The 22,758-nt window shown below is 41.7% G+C and overlaps 2 protein-coding genes across 5 annotated transcripts in view; one reads left to right on the plus strand and one right to left on the minus strand.

The window, feature by feature from the left end:
- Cab39l (calcium binding protein 39 like) overlaps positions 1-17,760 on the minus strand; it is a 104,666-nt gene extending 86,906 nt beyond the window's left edge. The window contains 3 exon segments of the mRNA XM_042054083.1: positions 4,652-4,721; positions 5,963-6,110; positions 17,253-17,760. The gene's annotated coding sequence lies outside the window, so the exon portion shown is untranslated.
- LOC119800336 (histone-lysine N-methyltransferase SETDB2-like) overlaps positions 17,454-22,758 on the plus strand; it is a 65,726-nt gene continuing 60,421 nt past the window's right edge. The window contains exons 1-3 of one of the 4 annotated variants that reach the window (XM_038310470.1): positions 17,458-17,740; positions 18,561-18,786; positions 20,481-20,797. In XM_038310470.1, coding sequence (XP_038166398.1) covers positions 20,782-20,797 — 16 coding nt within the window. In that variant the 5' untranslated portion in view covers positions 17,458-17,740; positions 18,561-18,786; positions 20,481-20,781. Of the gene's footprint in view, positions 17,741-18,560; positions 18,787-20,480; positions 20,798-22,758 lie in introns of all 4 variants that reach the window. The other 3 variants (XM_038310474.1, XM_038310469.1, XM_038310472.1) reach the window with 3 other exon arrangements.

A 22,758-nucleotide genomic window follows, 5' to 3' on the forward strand; every position in this document is an offset into this window, starting at 1 on the left:
CTACACATGCATATGTGTGTATACATATAAAGATGAAGATAAAAATTCAATTATGTTGTATCAAGAGAATAATTTCTAATACAACAGTGAACCAAGACACAGAAAAATGTGTTGTAGGCACATTAGCTAAATGGTTTGGTAAATTCCAAGGGCAGGCAAATTTACAACAGTCCCCCACTATATAATGAGAGAATAATTTCCAAGACACCTAGTGGATATCTGAGTGTTTAGATAACAGTGAACCCTGTCTGTTTTGATTTCCTCCAATGTGTACATATTTATGATAAAGTTTACTTTATAGATTAAGAGAGTAACAATAAACTATAACTTAGAATTTAGAGCTACTGGCGGCATACTCTCCTGTACCCTTGGGCCGTTACTGAAGAAAGGAAAGCTCACCAAGTGGAAAGACTGTGATGAGGTGTGGACACCCTGAGCAAAGGGATGACTCCTGCCCCAGACCGGACAGAGCGACTGCAAGAGGTCTCATCACACTCTACAACTTACAAATTTGAATGATTTATTTCAGGATTTCCTACCTGCTACATCTGAACCACGGGTGACCATGGATAATTGAAAGTGAAAGAGGACACAAAAGATGATACAGCCTTCAGCTACAGCTTTATGGAAAGTAACATGGCGATAACTCAAATAGTCGTGAATATAGCCAACCCCTATTTACATAAAAACACAGAATTAAATGTAAGAGCAGGAAGTATTATCTATGGAAGACTCTTGAAGCAATGCTATTTTTAAAATGCAGTCTTTGTTTTATTTTTATTATTTTATGTGTATGGGTGCTTTGTCTGCATATATTTCTGTGCACCTCTATGCACCTAGTGCCTCAGCAGGCCAAAAGAGGGCTTCAAATACCCTGGAACTAGAGTTGTAATCCACCACATGGATGCTAAGAATCAAATCGACATCCTCTGGACAAGCTGCCAGTGCTCTTAACTGCAGAGCCATCTCTCCAGCCCCAGCAATGCTAACTTTAATGGAAAACATCTTGAAAATCTCAAAAGCCTATGTGGTAGTTTGAACAAAAATAGGGAGTGGCACTTCTAGGAGGTGTGGCTTTGTAGGAGTAGGTGTGGCTTTGTTGGAGGAAATGTGTTCCAGTGGAGGCAGGCTTGGAGGTCTCATATATGCTCAAGTCATGTCTAGTGGTTCAGACCACTTCCTGTTGCCTGCAACTCAAGATGTAGGAATCTCAGCTCCCTCTTCAGCACCTTGTCTGCCTGCACTCCACTATGCCACACCACGATGATAACAAACTAAACCTCTGAAAATGTAAGCATCCAAATTAAATGTCTTAGCTGAATAAGAGTTACTGTAGTCTCTTCACAGCAACAGAAACAGTAAGAAACACAGCCTAAGAACTAGTAAATTATAAAGTAATAAATTAGTTATAAAGAGAAAAATGTGGACCACATCAGCAAATATACACAGTTATTTTTCTATCACCTTTGTCTGCAGTTAAAACAAACTGCCATGCTAACCAGAAGAACTCTTCATCGAACCCACAGAGCACACATAAATGCTGGGTGAGCTTCCCACCCATAACTCCAGCCTCACCAGGGAGACAGGATCCATGCAGGAAGCTGGCTAGTTAGACTAGCTTATTCGTAAGCTCTGAGTTTGACTGAGACCATGATTCAACAAAAAACACAGAAGATCAACTGAGGAAGATTCTTGATACCAACCTCAAACCTCCATTCACTTGCTGCATGCACATGCACACCCCAGATATAAGTCAACCTGCAAATCTATACATGTACACTATGCATACGTGAAAAGAATAAAAAGAGGGATGTAAAGGGCTTTAAGTAATTCACCTAACAATAGAACAGTGTATTAGTTCTTTATTGCTACACGATAAACTACCCCAAACTTAATGGTTTTAAACAAGAAGTGTGCACTGTGTCACTCAGCTTTGGAGCCATCAGGAATTTGAAAGGGGCTCTGTGAAGTCTTCTGCCTCAAAGAATCTTCTGAAGTTCCAGGGGACCACAGGTATCTGGGAAGTCCCATCTTTAATTTGGAGACCTTCTACTAGGGCTCCTCAATCAGCCTAAAGGGCTGCCCTACTCCCCCCTCCCAGAGCTGCTTACAGAAGGGCAGGTAACCTCCCCCACAGAAAGTGTTCTTTGTGGGAAAAGAAGAACCTGCACCCCTCATAACAATCTCAGGGTGATGCTATCCTACCAATATACCAACTCTGGTCCACTGTGTGTTGGTATGGAAAGTGTTAAAAGTAAGCATACCATCAGGACATTGAGGATGTTAAAAGGCTGGCTATTATACCTTCTGACCCTTGAATTCACTTGTCAATTTGCAGAAAGCCTAAAATATCATCAGTATCTCTACCTTTAACTCAGATCCAGGTATCAGGCTGTTCCTGGCCTGTGTTTCCACAAGCATTCCCAAAGATGGTTTCTGCTGTGCTGTGATAACAGCACTTGGCAAACCAAATTTGGGCCAAATCTGGTCATAGTTCTTCATTCATTGTCTATAGTTGCTTTTATGCTATCAAGTTTGGTAACTGCAATGATAACCAAGTGGCTCACAAAGTCAAAGTACTTATTGTTTGGCTTTTAACAAAAAATAATAACTTTATTTTTATTTTATATTTTATTTTTATGTGTATGGGTGTTTTTATTGTGCCTGAGCTAAAGAAACTGGTTAATTAGCTTAAAAGATTTGTTTTTGGTTAGATACAGATAATCCTATATATAATCCTATTCAAAACTGGGAGAGGGCCAGGGATACAGTTCAGTGGTAGAGCATGTACTTAGCAAGTTTGAGGCCCTAGGTTCAGTTCTAAGTTTGAAAAAGGAGAAATGGAAAGGACACGAGGAGGTCACTGAAATTCAGCCATGTAGAACTTCATTCATGGCTAAATTTTTATATTATACTTACAATTATATATTATATATGCATCTTTATTATTTATTTATGTGTAAGTGTCTGTCTAATGTGTGGTTGCCTGTAGAGGTCAGAAGAGAGCACCATAGTTCATGGAGTTAGCAAAACAGGTGTCAGTCATGTGGGTGCTGGGATCGAACCTTCAATCCTCTGGAGAAGGGCTCTAACTACAGAGCCATCTCTCCGGCCCCCATACAATCATTTTCAAGTATAAAATAATATAGCTCCCCACGACTTTTTCAATTAACCCTGGTATTCTTTACTTTTCCTCCTTCCAAAGCTCCCTTTCCCATTTCTCTCTTCATAATACCTTGGTGTAGGAGTTCCTTCTGTTTATGTGTTGAGGAATATAAGGCAGGAAGAGAAAGGAGCTCACAGCATTCAATCTGAGGCATTGTAGAAACAGCATTCAGTCTGAGGACTTGTAGAAACAGAATATCCCCTTTGGCCTGAGGAGTTCATAGAGGTTAAAACTAGTGGCTGGCTGCTCTGCTTCTCTGATCTTTGAGCTTTCACCCCCTAATATCTGATTCCAGGTTTTTATTATTAAGACCAATTAAAATTCGTACTACATAAAAATACTCATGTACTGGATATTTCTAACAGCTGAAATCTTAAAGATGCTAGTTTTTTGCTGTTTCTGCTGAGTCCCGATCATAGTACCTTGATTTTCGCTCTTACATTCTGTGTTAGAGTCTTAACTGTAATTATCTTATGGCCACATATGTCAATCCACAGAGAATTTGTGATTGTTTCTACCTAGTATCTAAGAGTATTACAGAACTATATCCAGTTTTGATTAAACTTCTCCATTTGTAGAGTTGTAGAACTGTGAAAATATTACAAATCGAAGCGCTAAAGTTCAAGAAAGTAAAAGCTCATGGCCATGGCTTATTAGCAGAGTTCTTACCTACACATAGGCCTGAAGCCTCAGCAGATGGCCTCTGACCATCCTTCCTACTTTACTGCAGGACACAAGATGTTTTTCTCTAGGACCCAGCCATCATGTACAGAAGATTTATGCCAACAGTAAACACCATTCTGGTGTTACAGTAGAAGGGAAATGGTCATAACAGGGCCATGTGGAATAGAGGAAGTAAGGCCATAGAGAAGTGAGTCAAGCGAAAACTGGATGGAGAAGGAGACAGTGACAGACAAAGGTAAACTAGCTGTTGTATTAACTGTCAATGCCGATCCCCTACCCAAATACTCCAATAGGTAGCTGGATTTTGAAAATGCCGTATCATCAAGAAAGCCAATGGGAATACAAAGGGCCAGCTTGGGGAGGGAAACTCAGATCTCTGTAATCTCCACCAGCACCTGAACCCAACATCAGGAAAGAAAACTCATTTCAGGCCATCCCTTGGGAAAATCTTTGCTGGTGAGAGAATACTCTTTCTGTTGGCACTCTGAGGATATCCTCAAAGTATCCAACACCCGATTGTCTTATAAAATACATGGGTTTTGGTTCTACCGCCAAAGGTTTTTGTTTTTTTTACATGCCCATCCATTTATTTTAAAGGGCCTTTTGCTTGTTTGTAGAGGGGGGAGGTCCAACTCTTGACTGCACACTACGGCAAATGAAATTCTATTATTTCTAAAATGGTTTTGTAAAATTTCAGGTTGGGATAGTATAGTTATGCTTGCTAAATTCTTAATGTTCAATATAGTTAGCAAATTGTCAAGAGAAAATGGTAATCCAGATCTTGGGCTGTTTTTATCTCACCTCAGAAAGCTTGTGTCTTCTGCAAATCTCTTCCAATGCGTGCAGCTTCCAGTCACTGGTCAGCACAGTTCTGACAACCAGAAAACGTTCAGAGTTAATTCTGTAAACCATATAGAAAAGATTATAGCAAACCTAATACTGCTTCCCATACTTTTCAGTTATAGATAATCACAAATTACATTCTCTAGCATAATCAAATACAGAGAAATCAAAACAAAACAAAAAAATCCCTAGACAACCACTCCAATAGGTAGCTAAATTAAAAAAGTGCTTTATCATCAAGGAAGCCAGTGGGAATATGAAGGGTTAGCGTGGGGGAGGGGAACTATGGGACCAGCACCGGAACAATAACGCAGTTCAGCCCATCTCTTGTCTTGTACAAAAAATGTGGAGAACGTTGGCTGATCTAAGACTATTTTCCTCTTATCACAGCCTGGTAAACTTTAGCTCTATTATTTCACAACAAACAAACAAAACAAAACCCCCCACAACTTTTGACTTGTCACAAAGAAGAACATCTGGGCTTTAAATCTGTACAAGCTAGGGTCTGTTCTTTTATTTTTCAACGTTAATATTTGTGTGTGTGTGTGTGTGTGTGTGTGTGTGTGTGTGTACGCGCGCGCGCGTGCGCATGGTTGTGTTCAGGGTGTGTATATGAAGGTCAGAGGACAATTATGAAGTTGGTTCTCTCCATGTTTTTGTGGATTCCAGTGATCAAACTCAGGTTGTCAGGCCTGTGTGGTAGACACAATACATGATGAGTCTACATGACAACCAAGTTTTGTTCTTTTCAACTTCGCCATACTTTTAATCCAAACATTTTACTCAGCCATTTGGGACATTGTAATATTTATCTCTACATCAATAACAGCTGGGTATGCATCACTGTGCTGGCTAGTTTTAGGCCAACTTGACATACAGGGTCAGTGGAAAGAAGAAAACCTCAGTTGAGAAAATGCCTCCATAAGACCTGGCTAGAGGGAGTTTCCTAAATTAGTGACTGACGAGGAGGGCTGAGACCACTGTGGGTGGGGCCATCCCTGGGCTGGTGGTCCTGGTTCTATAAGAAAGCAGAATGAACAAGCCAAGAGAGCAAGCCAGTAAGCAGTACTTATCCATGGCCTCTGTATCAAGTCCTGCCTCCAGGTTCCTGCCTCGCTTGAGGTGCTGTTCTAACTTCTTTCAATGATGAATAAACCAAATAAGCCAACTAAACCCTCTATGCCCCACATTGTGTTGGTCATGGTGTTTTATGGCAGCAACAGTAACCCTCGCTAAGAAAATCCCCTATCAGAAATTAGGAAAACTTACACTTCTCTCCTTTAGTACACTACTCTTGCAAGAAGAATATATAAAGCACCAATCTGGAGTCCGCATCTTCATTTTCCAAGCAGCCACCACAGGTTTAAACTGACCCTTAGCTCCTGATGTTCTTTGTTCTTCAGGGTGGATGTTTATCCTGCAATAATGCATAATAGTAAATAGAAGTAATTTAGGCCCGAGAGTCTCATGGACCTGTATTTAATCTCCAATCTTCCACTTAATATTTGTATAAACTGAATCATATTACTTGAAAACTCTCGACCTATAAAAAGGATCCTAGGTTGCAATGTATAGATCAAACGACACAACAAAAATGAAAAAAGAAATGCCAGCATAACATAAAACTGCAGCATAATTGGTCATGTCCTCTCTGCCCCCTAACCTTCTCTCCGACTCTTCTCTCTGTCTCAACAGGATCTTGATCTGTAAGCCAGGATGGCCACAGGTTTCCTCGCCAGTGCCGGGGCTGCAAACGTGCGAGAAGACATCTGACTCGGGGGACAACTATTATGTTTGGTGCTCTTCTAAGTAATTTTGACTTAATTCAGTCTGTACAAAATGCCTTTCCAGTATAAATTTTCTTAAGTCATAGACTTGATGAACTTGCTTTGAATGATTATCAATATTCAGCAACACAAAATACACCTAGTAATGTATATACCTCTCTAAAAAGTAACACACCCAAACTCTACTGCCAAACATACCACACACCACTGTATAGTCCATATCTATGTCCAAAACCTACTAGAAAGTTCCTTTTATTGTGTGTTGATGCTCCCAAAGTATAAAAATTCTTTTAGTTTTCAGTTTTTTTCTTTCATTCTATCATTTTATTTAATTTTGTGGTTGAATGTGTATATAGTAATGATTCTGAGGTCAAAATATAAGCAAGTTATCTTAAGAGAAAGCTCTCTTTAATTGTTGGCATCTTCTCTTGTCTTTAGGGGATTCTATGGATTGTTTCTCTGGAGAAAGAGGGTAATTTGGAAGCGCACCCGCAGCCTAGAAACTGTCCTTTTATTTATTGTTTGGCTGCACTACACTACAGTATATCCAGTCAATCTCCTATTAATGGGCACTTGAAATGTTTCTGATTTTTTAAGTGTGATGGTTAATATTAAATGTCAGTTTGGTGAGATACTGAGTCAGTTAAGAGACACGATTCAAGGCAGTTCTGTGAGGGTTTCTAGAAAAGACTAGGTGAGGGAAAAAACTCTCCCTCAGAATGAGTGCACCTTCCAACAATTGGCCCAAATATAGGTGTTGTGGCCAGACTGCCTTTGTTTCTTGCTAGTAAGTACGGATGTCGCTGCTGCTGCTAGGGCCACCATGTTTCAGAGCTCAGACTCCTGCTCCTTTGGCCTTCCCAAACTGAAATCCAGAGATCCTCCAAGCATCTTCAAGGTCGTGAGCACCAAATTAGGACAGAGGTATCCAGTTCAAATACCTACTGGGTTCTTAGCCTCTCCCGCATACGGATAGTCATTTTTGGACTACCTACCTGCTAACATGTAAGTCACGTGAATGAATCTTTTAAAAAACTGTATGTTCACTTTACTGGTTCTGTAGACCAGGCACCCTGTCTAATACCAGCAGTGCTCAGTGACCAACAGTACAGAACTGTGAGAATGTATTTTCTTAGTGTTTCTAGAAGAGATTGCTAAAAGTTTAGCCTGTGCTAAAGGATACATGCATGTGATTTCCCTGGATTCAGCAGGATTCCTTCCCAGATACTTTGTTAATGTATCCACATTTACAAGCAGTGTACCCATATGCCCATTTTTCCACCAGCTGGTCCTAGAGCTGCAGAAACAGGCTGCTCTTTCTGGCTTCTATGTGGTTGCTGGGATCCAAACCTAGGTCCTAAGGCTTGCAGAGCAAGCACATCACCAACGAAGCCATCTCCCTAGCCCTCCCTCAACAGTCCTGGCTCTTCAGCACAGCTTCAATTTGAAGTTCTTTGTGACTGAAGCTGGGACCTCTTTTATCCAGCTATCATATGACTCCTCTTCCTGTGAGATCTCTTCAAATCTTCGCATGAGTTGCCTAGATTTTCAGAAACTGGTTTTAATTTACACTAGCTTCAAACATTTACCTCATTTTGTCATCTGTCCTTCCTTGCATTTTTCACCATGTAAATACTTTTTTCAGCACATTGGGATTTACTCTGATTTCCCCGACAGTGAGTCATGGCTATAAAAACCTTGGCTTGTGCTTTCACACTGTAGCCAGGTTGTGCCGCAGCTGTTTTGCTCAGTGTTGCTATCGAGAAGTCTGTTGCTAGCCTCTTTTCTTGCTGGAATCCCCAGGGAAATTTTCTTCACTGTCTTGAAAGTTTCACTAATCTATAACTTGAAGCTGATCACGATGGGTCAACGTTCCTAACACGTAGGATCACTTTTAAAATGGGGGGAGGGGCAGCATTGCCTACACAGTGTTGGTCATGCTAGGCCACCACTGTACCAATGACACCTCTAGTCTGAAGGCCTTTTTAGTGTGAACACTTGAGTCGTCTCTATTTAAAGGATGCTTCCATGGACAGAAGCTTAAATATCAGCCCTACCATTGTTTTTCTTCTCAGGAACTTTTATCTTTCATCTTGTATCTTAATCAACTCCTAGACATTCATGATGTGCCTTTGAAGGAGAACACATACCTAAACTATAAGGCCCTGGGTTCAATCCTTAGCATAATACACATTTGTCTCTGCTTCTACGCTGTGTGCACACACACCTATGTATCTTTCTAGTCCCATTTTCTTTTCTTTTCCTTTTTTTGGCTGTCTTCATGACTTGTTCGGTGTGCCTTAGTGTGATCTTTTCCCCTTACATACCTCAGAGTTCAGTTTCATTTTAAAAGATATATTTTCTTAGTTCAAAAAATTCATCTTCACACCCTTTTTGGTTTTGCTTTTTTGGGGTATAAGTAGGCTAGGTTGTTGGCAAGGGGGCCCCCAGGAACCTACCCATATCTGCCTCCTTAGCAGTGGGATTACAAGTCTGAGTCACCAAATCCAGCTTTTTTACTTGCGTTCTGGGGACTGAATTCCTATCTTGGTGCTTGCTTGCAAGGCAAGCACTTTCCGACTGAGCTATCTCCCTAGCCCTAAAAGTTCCAATTATCTGATGACAGTTGGTTCATCAGGCAATCACCCCCAATCTTACAAGCTTCTTTCCTGGTGGCTAGCTTAAACGTGCTAGAAGCTGCCATGTAGGCTGCCGAGGCGGGGAAAGTCATCAAGTCTTACCCACTTGTGGAACCTGTGAGCTATAACATCTGGCCTGGAAGGTGTGTCCATTGGTGCGATAGTGGCACAAATGTCACAGAGTTAATCAACAACTTTCTACTTGGACCTCAGACTCACTTCACAGCAGGAAATTCATGTCTTGTCTTTAAAATTAGGCAAGAACCCATGGCGGGGGAGGTCATAAGCCCTACCATTATTATTTTGCTCAAGGAACATGTCATCAAAAGGCCTTCTACATACTTATCTTTATACCCATAGACCAGTGCAACTCTCACCCCTTATTGCTTCTTTATGTAGTGGACAGAAGTTAGTACAAAGATTGGCCAGTGGTCAAGTGCGGAGAATAAGTGACTGTGCTCAAGCCTAAATGGGACCTCTGCACCACACCCTTAGTGCCCTCCCTCACGGATGGAGGAGGGTCACCTGTCAATGTGTTACTTTCATTGGTTAATAAAGAAACTGCCTTGGCCCTTTAATAGGACAGAAAATTAGGTAGGCGGAGTAGACAGAACAGAACTGTGGGAGAAAGAAAGCAGAGTCAGGCAGACGCCATGCCTCTCCTCTCTGAGATGGACGGACACAGGATAAGATCCTTCCCTGTAAGCCACCACCTCGTGGTGCTACACAGATTACTAAATATGGGTTAAAGCAAGATATGACAATTATCTTATGACAATTATGCCAATAAGAGGCTGAAACTAATGGGCCAGGCAGTGTTTAAAAGAATACAGTTTCCATGTAATTATTTCGGGTAAAGCTAGCCAGGTGGCCCGCTGCTCCCATCACAACACCTTACGGGGCTGAGAACACTCAGGAAGGGTTGGCGGTCCGGAGACTGCTATGAAGTGCTGTCTTTGGGACATGGTGACGCCACTGCACTCACGAACTCAGAGCAGCTGTGGCTGTGGGCACAAGATATGCACAAGTTCCAGCAGATCAGCAAACCAGCATGGAAAGGGGAGGGGTGCATGAGGACAGTAGACAGAAGCTGGGAAAAGGAAGAGGAAGTCTTCCTCAGCGGTACGGTCCAGGGCAATCTGCCCATACACCACTGGATGGTAACCTATACCCATAGGTATATGGGCAGTAGTTAAAGGACTTGGTGGGGAAAAGGGGGGGGGGGAGACTTACGATGCTAGAAGGGGGATGGAGTCTGGGATGAGTTGGAGAAGGTAGTGGGAATGGATATGATCTAATCACGTTACATTGTATTTGTAAAGAATTAGCAGAGAATAAAATAATTTAAATTGATTTATGACTTTGTGTCTATAAACTTCACGAATCCTTCCAGAAAAGACCTCATCATCAGAACAACCTGAATCCATACGTCTTCCTAAGACATGGCTACTCATATTCAGCTCAGGCACGTCTAGAACTTTTATTTCCTCTAAAATAGACTTCCTGACATTTTTTCCAAGTCACTTGTTTGTTTGTTTGTTTGTTTGTCCATAACTGAAAAGGTTCAGTTTTAAAATCCAACCATTTTACGACTACATCTCAGTGTTAAGTGTTCTGGGCTGAGTTCCAGATTTTGGGGTGCCTTTCAACATAGCCAGCCTTTAGTGTTAAATGTTCAGGAACTGTGGCTCTGACAGTTATTGTAGTCCAATGCTTTGTTTTACAGGGTTCATTATGAAAACATGAGCACAAAGTTTACCATTTAAACCACTTTTAACCTTCTGGCGTTAAGTATACAATGTTATACAGCCACCACTGACCTTCAGTTTACATGAGAGAAACCCTTTATTTGGCTGCCTGTCCTGTCTTTTAAGAATGTAGTCCCTGACTTGCTTGGAACTCAGAGGATCCACCTGCCTCTGCCTCCCAGGCTCTGGAGTTAAAGGTCTGTACTACCCATGCCAGTTTTTGTCCTTTTATTGAGTTTTTATTTATTTTTCTCTTATTGTGCCATCTGTGGCGCGTATTTATCATTTTCTAATTGGTACTAAAAATGCCTCCTTTTCTCAAGATTTCCCTGATTTCTAAAATCCCTCACTTGTTATTCTTGTATGGTGTAGCTATGTTACTTCCGAGATCCCTTTCTTTCTGATATTTGTGTTTCTTCAGAAGATTTCATTTAAACTAGGCACAGTGGCTCACACCTGTACCTCTAGCATTATGGCGATAGAGGCAGAAGGATCAAGCTGAGCCAGCCTCAGCTACAAAACATACAAATCAAAGAACAAAAGATTTCACCATCACTACAATTTCTCTAAGCTGAAATACTTAAAATTACCATTTGTATCTCCTTTGAGGCCGCATTTCTATAGTATCTTTTCATAATATAAACTAATGTATGAACTTTTATTTTTTCTTATAATTTGTTATATATTTACATATTTTCCTGATTGAAAGAGGGCTCCTGTGTTAGTTTTACACATGAGTTGGAGCTTTTGAAACTGTATTTGCCCAAATGACCCGAGTTGTTTCCAGTTTTGGCGGTGGTGACAAACAAAATTGCTCTAAATACCTAAAGAGAAACAAATACAGGTTTTCATCTCTTCATCAAAGAACATCATTAAGAGAAATGCAGGTTAAGCCTGATGTAAGATACCAGTCTTGCTGTTACAGTCCTGTAACAGCAGAAATGTAAACCAAGAACCAAACACTGCCAGTGCCAAATGCTGGCTGAGCTTTCCATGTGCAGACGTACTTCCCCAGGACTGATGGCTGTAGCAGTGTGCAGATGCACTCACCCAGCCGAAGGCTGTGCTCTTTGTGCTATACATTAGAACAGCAGTCTAGTCCTTGCTGTGCAATGCTCTTTTCATCCTCACATCTGTTTCTCCAGATACGTTTTCATTAAACATAAAACAGCCACCCCCAAAAACCCTTTTAAAAAGTCAACTCAACCCACCATGATGATCATGCCAGAATGTACAATGTACAAACTATTCTGGTAGCTCCATTTTTTTTTCCACAAGAATAAAGCTATAGGAGAGCATAAAACTTGGATTTAATTTCTTCAGGACTCTCCTAGAAAAGGTCAAGACAGACTTCTTGGTTGATGCATCTTGGAAAGGTGCTTCCTGAAAAATGATGCAAACCCACCTGAACCAGTAACTAAGGACTTTTATTTCTCATATCCCGGAGGTATTTATCTAGAACTTTTAAAAAATAATTTCACTGATTCCATATGTCCTTCATTTTTACAAGTTCTTGTTGTTTTCTTTTAAAGAAGTTGTTTTTCCTCGTCCTTTTGTGTTCTTTTTCTATCTGGTTTTGTCATTGTTACTTACTTGCAAGAAAAAAAACAAGACTGAAGATCCAGACTTTCTGCACCAGTGTGTCCCACGTTTTGACACTGCAATACAATGCTGTCAACCATAAACTCAAGTCTGCCGTAAGATGCTGCACAATCAAGTTACAAACAATAGCTTTTCTGGGCCTCAATTTGGACACCTAACTGTAATGCCTGAGAAAGCCTTTATCATGCCTCTCCATTGAAGCTTTGATTTGAGACATACTTTAAATGAGCAGACATTTATCACACAGAACATTCGTCATTACTTTTAGTAAGAGGCATTTCCACTCAAGGAATCCTAGCTGGCTGGCTTAACTAACTTAACTTCCTTAGCTGAAGGAACCCCATCTACATTTTCAAGAGCTGAGCCTAGCATAACCCAAGGATATATAAGCTCTCCTGCTTCGCTTGCTTTAGTTGTTCTCATTTTAAACAAAGCAAAACCTGACTAATTCTGTCTGATTTGTTAGGTTAGGCCCTAGTCCTAGCATGTGTCAGGCAGAGACACTCTCAAGTCCCAACCTAGTCTGGACTACAGTAAGACCCACTCTCAAAAATAAAACAAGTAAACAATCCCCAGTCTCAAACACAAAACAAGCAAACAATCACTGACGGCGATAGGCATTGATAATGCCAACGCTCAGGAAGTTGTCAACCTGGGCTACATAGCAAGATTCTGATCTGTCTCCCACTAGCCTCAGCTGGAGCTCCTAATAGTTTTAAATTGTTATGTCTTGCTATTTTCCTTCAGGAACATAAGCTTTCTATTGTCTTATATCTTCTAGTCCCAGGTTGGTCTGGACCTCATGATCCTTATGCCTCAGCCTGGCATTGCAGGCATGAGAAAACATGCCTGGCATGCTACTAGTAGCTTAGTGATTAACTGCAAGGTTAGTTATTCCTGGGCAAAGGAACTATCTGCAGACAGACATCTTTTTTTTTTTTTAAGAAGCCCGTGATACTGTTCTTTTTACAGCTATGGTCCTTAAAAACAACAATAACAAAAACAACAACAACAAAAACCATTTACTGTGTGTGTGTCCGTGCATGTGCAGTTCAGAAGGCAACTTGTGGGAACTGGTTCTATTTCCACCATATGGGTCCTGGGACTGAACTCAGGTTCTCAGGCTTGGTAGCAGGTACCTCAATTCACTGAGCCATCATTCGGGCTCCAAGGCCAGCATCTTAAAACTTTTTTTTTCTCTAGAGAACTCAGGATATCTGTCTTTAGATGATATGAACGTAGAGATTATTGGGGAATATTCTTTTCAGGTGTGTGACCTTTGCTTACACTGCATTTGTTTAACTGTGAAGCTGTGATTCTCTGCCTCTCTAAAACACCTGATGGTTTAATAAAGAGTTGAACGGCCAATAGTGAGGCAGGAGCAAGGATAGGCAGGGTTGCCAGGCTGAGAGTATAAAGAGGAAGAGACCTTTGGGAGGAGGGAGAATGAGGAGCGAAGAAGACATTAGTGCCCAGCCAGCCACGGAGAAAGAAGTAAAGAAAGGTATACAGAAGTTAAGAAAGATAAAAGCCCAGAGGCAAAAGGTAGATGGGTTAATTTAAGAAAAGTTGGTTAGCAACCAGCCAAGCTAAGGCCGGGCATTCATAACTAAGAATATTCCTCTGTGTGTGATTTACTTGGGAGCTGGGTGGCTGGCCCCTCAAAAAGCCAAAAGAGTAAAAGATCACACAATAATAGATCACAGATTTGCTAATCTTATTCTCTAACTAAAAATAAATCATCTTTAACTGGCTCAGAAATCATGTGTTTTTACCTGAAAAACTACAAAAATTGGCCTAAGGAGACAAGAGTTGATTGGTGCCTCAAGGCTAACCAGTAGAAGAGAAAACAAAACCCAGGCTCTGGGTGACAGAACCCTACCCATCATGAAGACTTCCTGACCCTTGCTTCTCCCCTACCTCTCTAGTAAAGCTCTTTGTACCCAAATTCTTCTCTAAGTGGTCTATGCTGGTGGTAGTTCCCCATCTTTGATATCTGTCTTTCCAAATCTTTTCCTGAATCACTGAGGAGCAGTGGGGAGCAGCCAAACCTGATCAAGTAACAGCAGCAATTACTTCCAAAGGAAATGTACTTGTTAGTATTGGGAAGCACTGCTGCAAACACAAATGAAAAGCAAAGTAAGCTCTATGTCCACAGATAAATCAGGGGCCATACACATGATATTTGAGGGGGACAAAGTCGACCCACCTAGCCTCAGAGAACCACCATGAATGGTACCAAAAGGGATGAAATTATTTCATGAATTTGCATGACCATGTAAAAATTTCTTGAAATAAATGAAGGCACAAAATTCAGTTATTAGCATTTGCGAATACTTGTCCTCTAACAAAATAGATTTTATCATTCCATTAGGAACATGATATGTATACATACACAGGACACGAAGCAGCCACATGGGTTCATAAAGGGGAGCCATGTGGTGAGAGCGTCGGAAGGGTGGGAGTGTGGGTCCCTGACAGCTGTGTGCAACATGGGCAGCTGCACAGCTAATAATCTTCTACGTGGGAAAGTTCATCTCTAAGGCCACACTTACTTTTTAGTATCTCTGTCATAGTAGCCAAACTTTATCTTAATTAAATTCCAAGCTAAGGACTCTAGGACTTGTCATGAATACAGCGGCATATGAATTGTTTTACTAAGACAGGGTCTTAGCTACATAGACTGGACAAGACTCAACACTGGGACCTGCCTACCCCAGTCACCCTGGGGACCGAGACCTGCAACTGTCACACCCAAGGATAAAATGTTGAATTTAGTGAAGGAGAAAGAGCAGAAAGACAAAAGGAAAGCCACTGCAGAAACTGCAGCTATCGTCAGGTTATTAAGTGTAACAAAGGATTAATTTGATTTTAAATCTGACAACATCAATGATCTGGATAATACAGAAAACACGAAGGAGGAAGTGTGTTCGTGTTAAGATCTGTCAAGACTATCTTTTTATGTCAAGACTTGTTTTTAGTGCTTAAGCAAAACTTTGACACATCACTCTCACTTGCATTAAAAAGTTAGTTTCCGTAACAGGAACAGATGAGATTGTGAACACAGAGTTAAAGGATGACCAGGAAAGGGTACCTCTATCCTTTAAGAAAAACAAAGCAACAAGGACAACAAAGACTTCCCAGGAAGCCGTCCACTTAATCCCCAGTAGCTAGAGGGACACAAAGCCAAATAGAGCTAGGATGTAGATGGGAGATCAAGTGCTCAACCTTTTTTTTTTTTTTTTCCCCAAGAAAAATTTAGTATAGCTCGTGGCTTTGAAAAGTAAATTAAAAAATTCGGGGTTTTGTTTGGTTATTTCTTTCAAAGACCCCCCCCCCTGCCCTGTTGACTCAGCTGAACCACCAGGTAACCTTGAGTAACTGAATATCAAAGGAGCTGAGGAAAGTCTCAGCTTCTCAGTGTATCAGAGCTGCGAAATTAATCACAAAATATTTCTAACTGGCTAGATTTTCAGATCTGGCAGCCTCTTCCAAGAGAGGTACAACAAGTGCTTTCTACTTCACAAGGGGGAGGAGGTGGGAGTCAATTTTTTTCAAGAGCAAAAGAATGGGAAGAGGAAAGGGTAGTGTCCTGCTCTTCCAAGGACCACTGCAAACTTAAAACATTCTCCAAAAAAAAAAAAATAAATAAATAAATAAATAAAAAAAAGCCCTACTCTACAATGAAACCACCAGGCACAGCAATGACACATCCAGAAATTTACGACTCCGTCGTGGATATATTTTGGTTTTGGTTGTGGCTAAGTGCATTATCACATATTCAATATGTGTAAATTCAAGGTGAAACTTCTCCACTCTGTTTCTGCAAGCCAGTTTTGGTTGTATTGAAGTTCATTGAGTTGTACAGAGTTGAAGTTCGGTGAATTTTGGTGTGATCTTTTCATTTGTTTATTTGCAAGCTTTCTTATAATAGTTTGTAAAATAAAAAATGTGTAAAGAGGAACTTACAATAAATTTTCAACGCACTTAAAGCAAGGACAGGTTCTGCGGTGAAGCGATCCTGTAAACTTGTAACTTGGGCAGCGACGGCAGAAGGATCAGTTCAGGGTCAGCCTAGGCTACATACCTAGCTTGAATCGAATCTGGAGTATGAGATTTTGTTTTACAACAACAAAAAAAAATTAGTGAAATTCTCCCCTCACTTCCCGTTTCTGCAGATCAACAGTTTTTGTTTCGTTTTGAGCCACTGAAAGAATGTTGGCTGTACACTTACGAATACAACTACTCTCTCACAACCTGAAGCCCACTTAAACGAAGGAATGTGACCACAGTCTAAAGGGCTACTCCCACGAACTCTCGAGAAGGGCAACAGTTTAGCAGTCGGTCCCTGGCAATTGACAAAAAGAGAAGGGTTCTCTATCGCCCCTGGGATCAATTGCTGAGACATCTCCCGCACCCTTCCATGACCGGCTTTTCAGTTCTAAATCCCGCAGTCAACCTCCTTCAATCAGGAGAGGGATAGATCGACGGCGGAAATCTTCCCGCCGCAAGCACTGCCGAGAGAACTCTCGCAAACCCCGCAATCAAGGTTAAGGCATGAACGTTTCTAAAGAGCAGCAAGCCAAAGCCTGGGCTCGCCGCCGCCACCCAAACCCGGGGAGGAGGCTGCGGCCGAGCAGAGCCCCTGCTAGGGAGATCTCCCCATCCATCACTCCCGACAGTCCGGTCCCCGCGCGGAATCTCCTAGAACCAGCCGCTACACACACTTCCAGGGAAGCAGGCCCTCTGCCAGCCACACACAAGATGGCAGCCCCGCACCTACCGAGGGAAGAGCCGCACCGCCACTCCAGCGAGGCCGCTCTCTAGACTGCGGAGAGCCCGATTGGCCGCAGCAGGCAGCGCGAGACCCGCCAAGGGCGGCGCTGACCAATCAGGGAGCGGCGCTCTCCGAATAGCGCCTCGGGGCCACGGGACGCGCGCGGGGCGTCCGGGTGCTGAGTGGCAGGAGCTGTAGCCAATGAGCGTCTGGGGAAGGCGGGCGCCGCGCACCGGCGGAGCTCGCTGTGGGTTCGCGTCTCCCCGGCAGAAGGGAGAACGTCTCTTGGCGGGAGTCTCAGGGTGTCGCGGTGTGCGGGGCGCGCTGCGGGTCCGCCCGGCTGTCCCTGCGCGTGCGGGAGGCTCGCAGTCCGGGTAGCTGAGGCGGCCCGGTTCCCGAGCAGCTCGGCTGTAACGGGCTGTGGGGAGGCGGAGTGCAGCGTGAAACGCCCGAGCCGGACTCGGAGGTTGACTAAACCCTGGTCCCTTCCACAGGTAAGATGACACACGCCCCTAATAAATGAAATTGCTCACCGACTGATGTCGATTGGTGTCGTAGGACGGGCTCCCCACCCACAGTCCGCGACCAGTAAAGACAGGGACAGAGTCCGTGATTGACAGCTCTCAGGCGTGAGGAAACAGGGCGGTTCTCTTTCTGTGAGCGGAGACCAAAGTGGGGAGGTTTATTTACGTTTAGCCGCGCTAGGCTGCCACAGGCGATCTGACAGGGTTTCTACCCCAGAAGCTGTTTTCCCTTTATTACTGTTGGTGTGGGTTAAATGGGAGCACACGGAGTAACTTAAAACCTGCCCGACCCCTGACTGACAGACGTAACTGTCGCGCCTGTCCAGGAAAACCTGCCCGACCCCTGACTGACAGATGTAAATGTCGTGCCTGTCCAGGAACCAAGCGGGTAGTGGTATCTTAGCCTTCTTAGTTTAGCGCCTACTCCCCTTCCACACACACACTAATAGCCTGAAAAGTAAAAGAGAAACTTAGATCTAAGTGAAAGGGGATGTGTTTTCTACAAGATAAAAAAAAGCAGCACGAGACCGGAAAAGAGCCAAAATGGCCATTTTACTGCTAGCCCGGTGGAGGTGGCTCACGCCTTTAATTCCACCCCTCCGGAGGCAGAGGCAGACAAATCCACCTGAGAGTTGGAGGCCAGCTTGACCGAAAGACAAACAAGAATTCCCCAGACGGTGAACTGCTAGTCCTATCTCTGGAAGACGAGTTTGTGGTTTAAATTTTTTTCTTAACGTTTCTGTTTTGCAAAGTTTTCCAGTTAATTATTTTTTTTTCTAATGTAAATCAGTCGTTTTCAAGCTTCCCCCGGTGAGGCCTGCTTCTTCAGTTTGTTGTTGTTTGCTGCCTGGAAGCTCAGTCTAGGGGAGGATGACCTTGAACTACTGGCCCTTCTGTCTCCACCCGCCCTGTGCTGAGTTACTGGAACCACCCTGGAAGGCAGCTGGGCAGTGTCTCTTAGGGATCCTTGGACGCCTGTAGACTTAATTTACAACTGAAAGTTTGCTTGGCTAGAGGTACAGTTCCTGGTTTATATTTACCTTTTAACATTTTGCATTTCTGGTGAGTCTCATTACCAGTCTGATACACCCTCCTTTCTGATTAAGAGATTTTTTTTTTAATTCGAGTTTCTAAGAAGGTTTCTTCTTTTGGTATGCTGAAGCATGTCGTCATTGGTGGTGTCTGGGGAGCTTGTTCTAGGCTTTCACCTAGGTAACAGCCCTGGCTTGGATCCTGCGCACCATTGTAAATCCAGTATGGTGGCACATGTAGGTTATTCCAGGACTCAGGAAGATCAGAAGTTCAGAGCCACCCTTGGTTGGTATAATAGCCAATTCAAGGCCAGCCTGTCTCCAAAAGAAAAACAGAAAAAGTGTATTCTACTTGGTACTCGGTGGACAGCGGCTTATTATGTTTTCCCATTTTTGAGAAATTCTTGGTCATTATCACCTCATTCCTTTATTTTTTTCCCCATATTTTACCAACTGTGACTTTCTAGAGTACCAAGTGGCTTTTCCCATGAGTCTTTGTGGTTTTCACCTGAACGGTTTATATCCATGAAACTTCATTGGTTATTTCCAGAATTGTACATCCCATCAGCCCTTGAGGCATTCACATTTGTCTTAGAAACATTTAACCCTCTAAGCGCAACCCCAGCAGTTTCGTGACTTGTTACTTCTCATTTTCTCAGTATAATCCTCTTCATGTATTTCAGAGCTCTCATCTCGTGCAGAGGCTTCCTGTCATCCTTTTGTGTTATGATTTTGCTTGGCATGTCTTGAGTTTTCCTGTTTCATTTCCTCACAGAGGCCTCACAGCCTGTATCTGTTGAGAGTTCTCTTTTAGTTTTAAACGTGACTATATATAATTTTAAAGCCTTCTCACGTTCCTCTGGTTTGTGATGTAGAAAAGACAGAAAAATTTACCATGTATTTACTGATATTTGGATAATTAAAAAAAAACTGTATTAGTTCCACCACTAGGTATATACCCTAAGGATACAATCATAAAAATGCAAAAAAAAATCCAAAATGTTTATTCCATTATTATGTATAACAGTTTAAAAAACAAAATTTAAGTGACTGATACAGAACTTTATATTGCCAATTAATTTCTAAAAATTTATTAAAACTTTTTGTATGACTTATCATCCAAAGCATATAAAGTGGCCATATAGTTATATAAGAATATTAATGATGGGGAAAGAATAGATATTGTGAGCATGGAAAAAACATAAACACTAAAATCTAAATTTGTTTTAAAATTCTATTCTGAGAATAATTGTAACATTGAATTCCTCCTGTGTGTCAAATACTATTCTGTGTGGTAATTTTATTCTCTCAACAATATAATGAGGCAGATACCATTATCACTCCTAGTTTTTAAAGTTTTATGAAGTACTAAGAATAATAGCTTGTTGATTAGTAATGTAATATAAGGTTAACTAACATGTTCAACATGGGCAATGGGATTATGGGTGATTCTTCTCTGTACTTTTCCTAATTTTGGTGTTTGGTAGTTTATTTTCATGTTGACATATATTCTTTTCATAATGCTTTGTATTATTCGTAAAAATAGAATTGTAGCAGTGTCTTTTTCCTCCTGTCTTCTTCTTCTTCTTCTTCTTCTTCTTCTTCTTCTTCTTCTTCTTCTTCTTCTTCTTCTTCTTCCTCTTTTTGTAAATACACACCATTCTTTGTTTTTCCTGCAGGATGTTTCATGCATTTGTGGACCAGAGCATAGGATTAATTTTCGTATTTGAAAAGACAGTGCCAGTGGTGGTCCTGCTGCAGCTGCACAGTTTGGCATTGACGAAGATGCTGTGCCTGTCTTGCTTGGACTCATAGTCATTCTGAAAGTCTTTTCAAGCACAGCTTCTGTTTTAAAACTCAAGTATCAAAGAATATTAGGTAATGGCGTAGCGACACACTCTGTTTGAGTTCATAGAGACTCCATCTGGACTCCAGTACTCTCCAATCAAAGTGGTTCTCTTGGTTCACTGACAGCAAAAGATGGGGGAAAGAAATGGTAGGTCATGGAGCGTGTTGTTACATCATGTCCAGATGTTTGTAGACAGTTTGTTCTAAACTGTGGACTCTCAGCGTTTTCACTCTCAGGCACGTCTTTTTCCTTCCTGTCCCCCTTTGGTGTGTGTGTGTTGCCGATATACACATTGTGTGTAGAAGTCCACGCTCATGGATGTCAGATGTCAGAAATGGTTTATCTTCCTGTGCTTACAAATTCACCTTACTTCAGTGCACTGTGTTCCTGTCCATATGGTTGCCTGAGATTGAAGAACATAGGCCACTCTCAAGTCTTTCCCAACTTCTTGGGTGATCTCTTCTATGCAGCCCAGACTAGCCACGTCACCCTCAAAGTTGTGCTTCTCCTTCTTCAGCTGTTTTCCCAGTGCTGGGGTCCCAGGTGTGTGGCAGCATCCTTGGCTTCTAAGTGCTGGAAGGGGCGTATCTAATCACAACACAATATGCTTAGACCTGCGTAGCCTTCTCTAGAAAAGTAAAGTTAGCAAGACTCTTGTATTGGAAATGGCTTGGCTAGATCATAAGAGGACAGTAACTACGACTATCTAATCTTCAACCCCATACAAGGTCTGAGAAGGGAGATAATATTACTTAAGCAGGCAGGAAGTACAATCAAGTGGATTCCAAAGGAAGCAATATATGACAGAGGCAATTAGCTATCTGAACAATCACCCAAAGTCTCGTTTTGCAACGTTGAAGCAGCCAACTTTGGCTATGGCCTAGCGTAATTGACAGACCATGTTCAGAGGCAGGAAATCTTTCAAAACCTTTTCATCCTGTCTTGGAAAGATTTGACAGTCCTGTGTATCCATTTTTGGATATCATGTAATTTGTCAGTGGTTGAGGCATTTTCAGGTCCTTGCCCAAAGGCCAGTTTTGCCAAGAAGAAAACAAGCTCCAAGTGGAGTGTCTTTGGTGCTCAACATTCTCTCAGGTGCTGTCAGAAGTAGTCATGTCTCATGTCAACAGAACCCTAAGTTATTTAAATGCCATGTTCCACAGATCCTTGAAGTGGTTGAAGATTACCTGTCTAGACAGAATACCATCTCTGTGTATCTAAAGAACCTAATTGATCTTACTGTATGTACAACAAACATGAACAACTATTAACCTATAATAATACCTGTATAACTTAACGACTAAAATTTCATGTCAGAATATTAAATAGCCTGTAAACAAATGTGCAACAAATGAGGACAATGACTTCAAAATGTAAACAATATATGAGTATCTTGATCAGAGGTAGGATTAATATATAATGCAATATGAAAATATATCCTAAAAGTTGTATCAATATACAAAATGTCCTGAACAGGAATAATAACATATATATATATAATCTGACAATAACTTTGTGTAGGTGTGCAAATAGTTCACAAGTATTCACTCTATTAGGCCCTTGATATCATCGCCCCTTCCTGGCCTGTGAGTACCTACTTGCCATCCATTTTGCTCTCTCAAGTTTCTTTTGTTTCAAATCTTAAAAAACCTTGTAGCTATGCTATGGGGAATTACAAGTAGGCTTCATCTTGTGGAGTATGTATCAGAAAAATAGCACCCCTCTTGAGGCTACTTGGCAGTAGTTCTAATTAACCAGAGATCTGCTTTGGGAAATCAGAGGGCTCACTCAGCCTCTTTATTAAGTATACGATTTATGTAACTAAATTAATACATCAGTGTTCGCAGTGACTACTCAAGTGGCCTTTCCAGATTACAATTATTATATTTCTTTTTTTGCTTAAGATCCGAGTAATGTTAAGTAATTTTATTTTGTTGTTGTTTAAGACAGAGTTCTACTGTGTAGCCTTGACAAGCCTGGAACTCAGAGGTCTGTCTGCCTCGGTGTTTAACGTTTTAGGGTTTTCTGTTACATTTAAGTGTAAGGTAAATATGAGATTTGGTTTTTGTTAACTTTGGTTACTTGTGTCATTTGTTTTAAACTTGAAA

Source organism: Arvicola amphibius, chromosome 13 (assembly GCF_903992535.2).
Source record: "Arvicola amphibius chromosome 13, mArvAmp1.2, whole genome shotgun sequence".
Lineage (NCBI taxonomy): Eukaryota > Metazoa > Chordata > Mammalia > Rodentia > Cricetidae > Arvicola > Arvicola amphibius.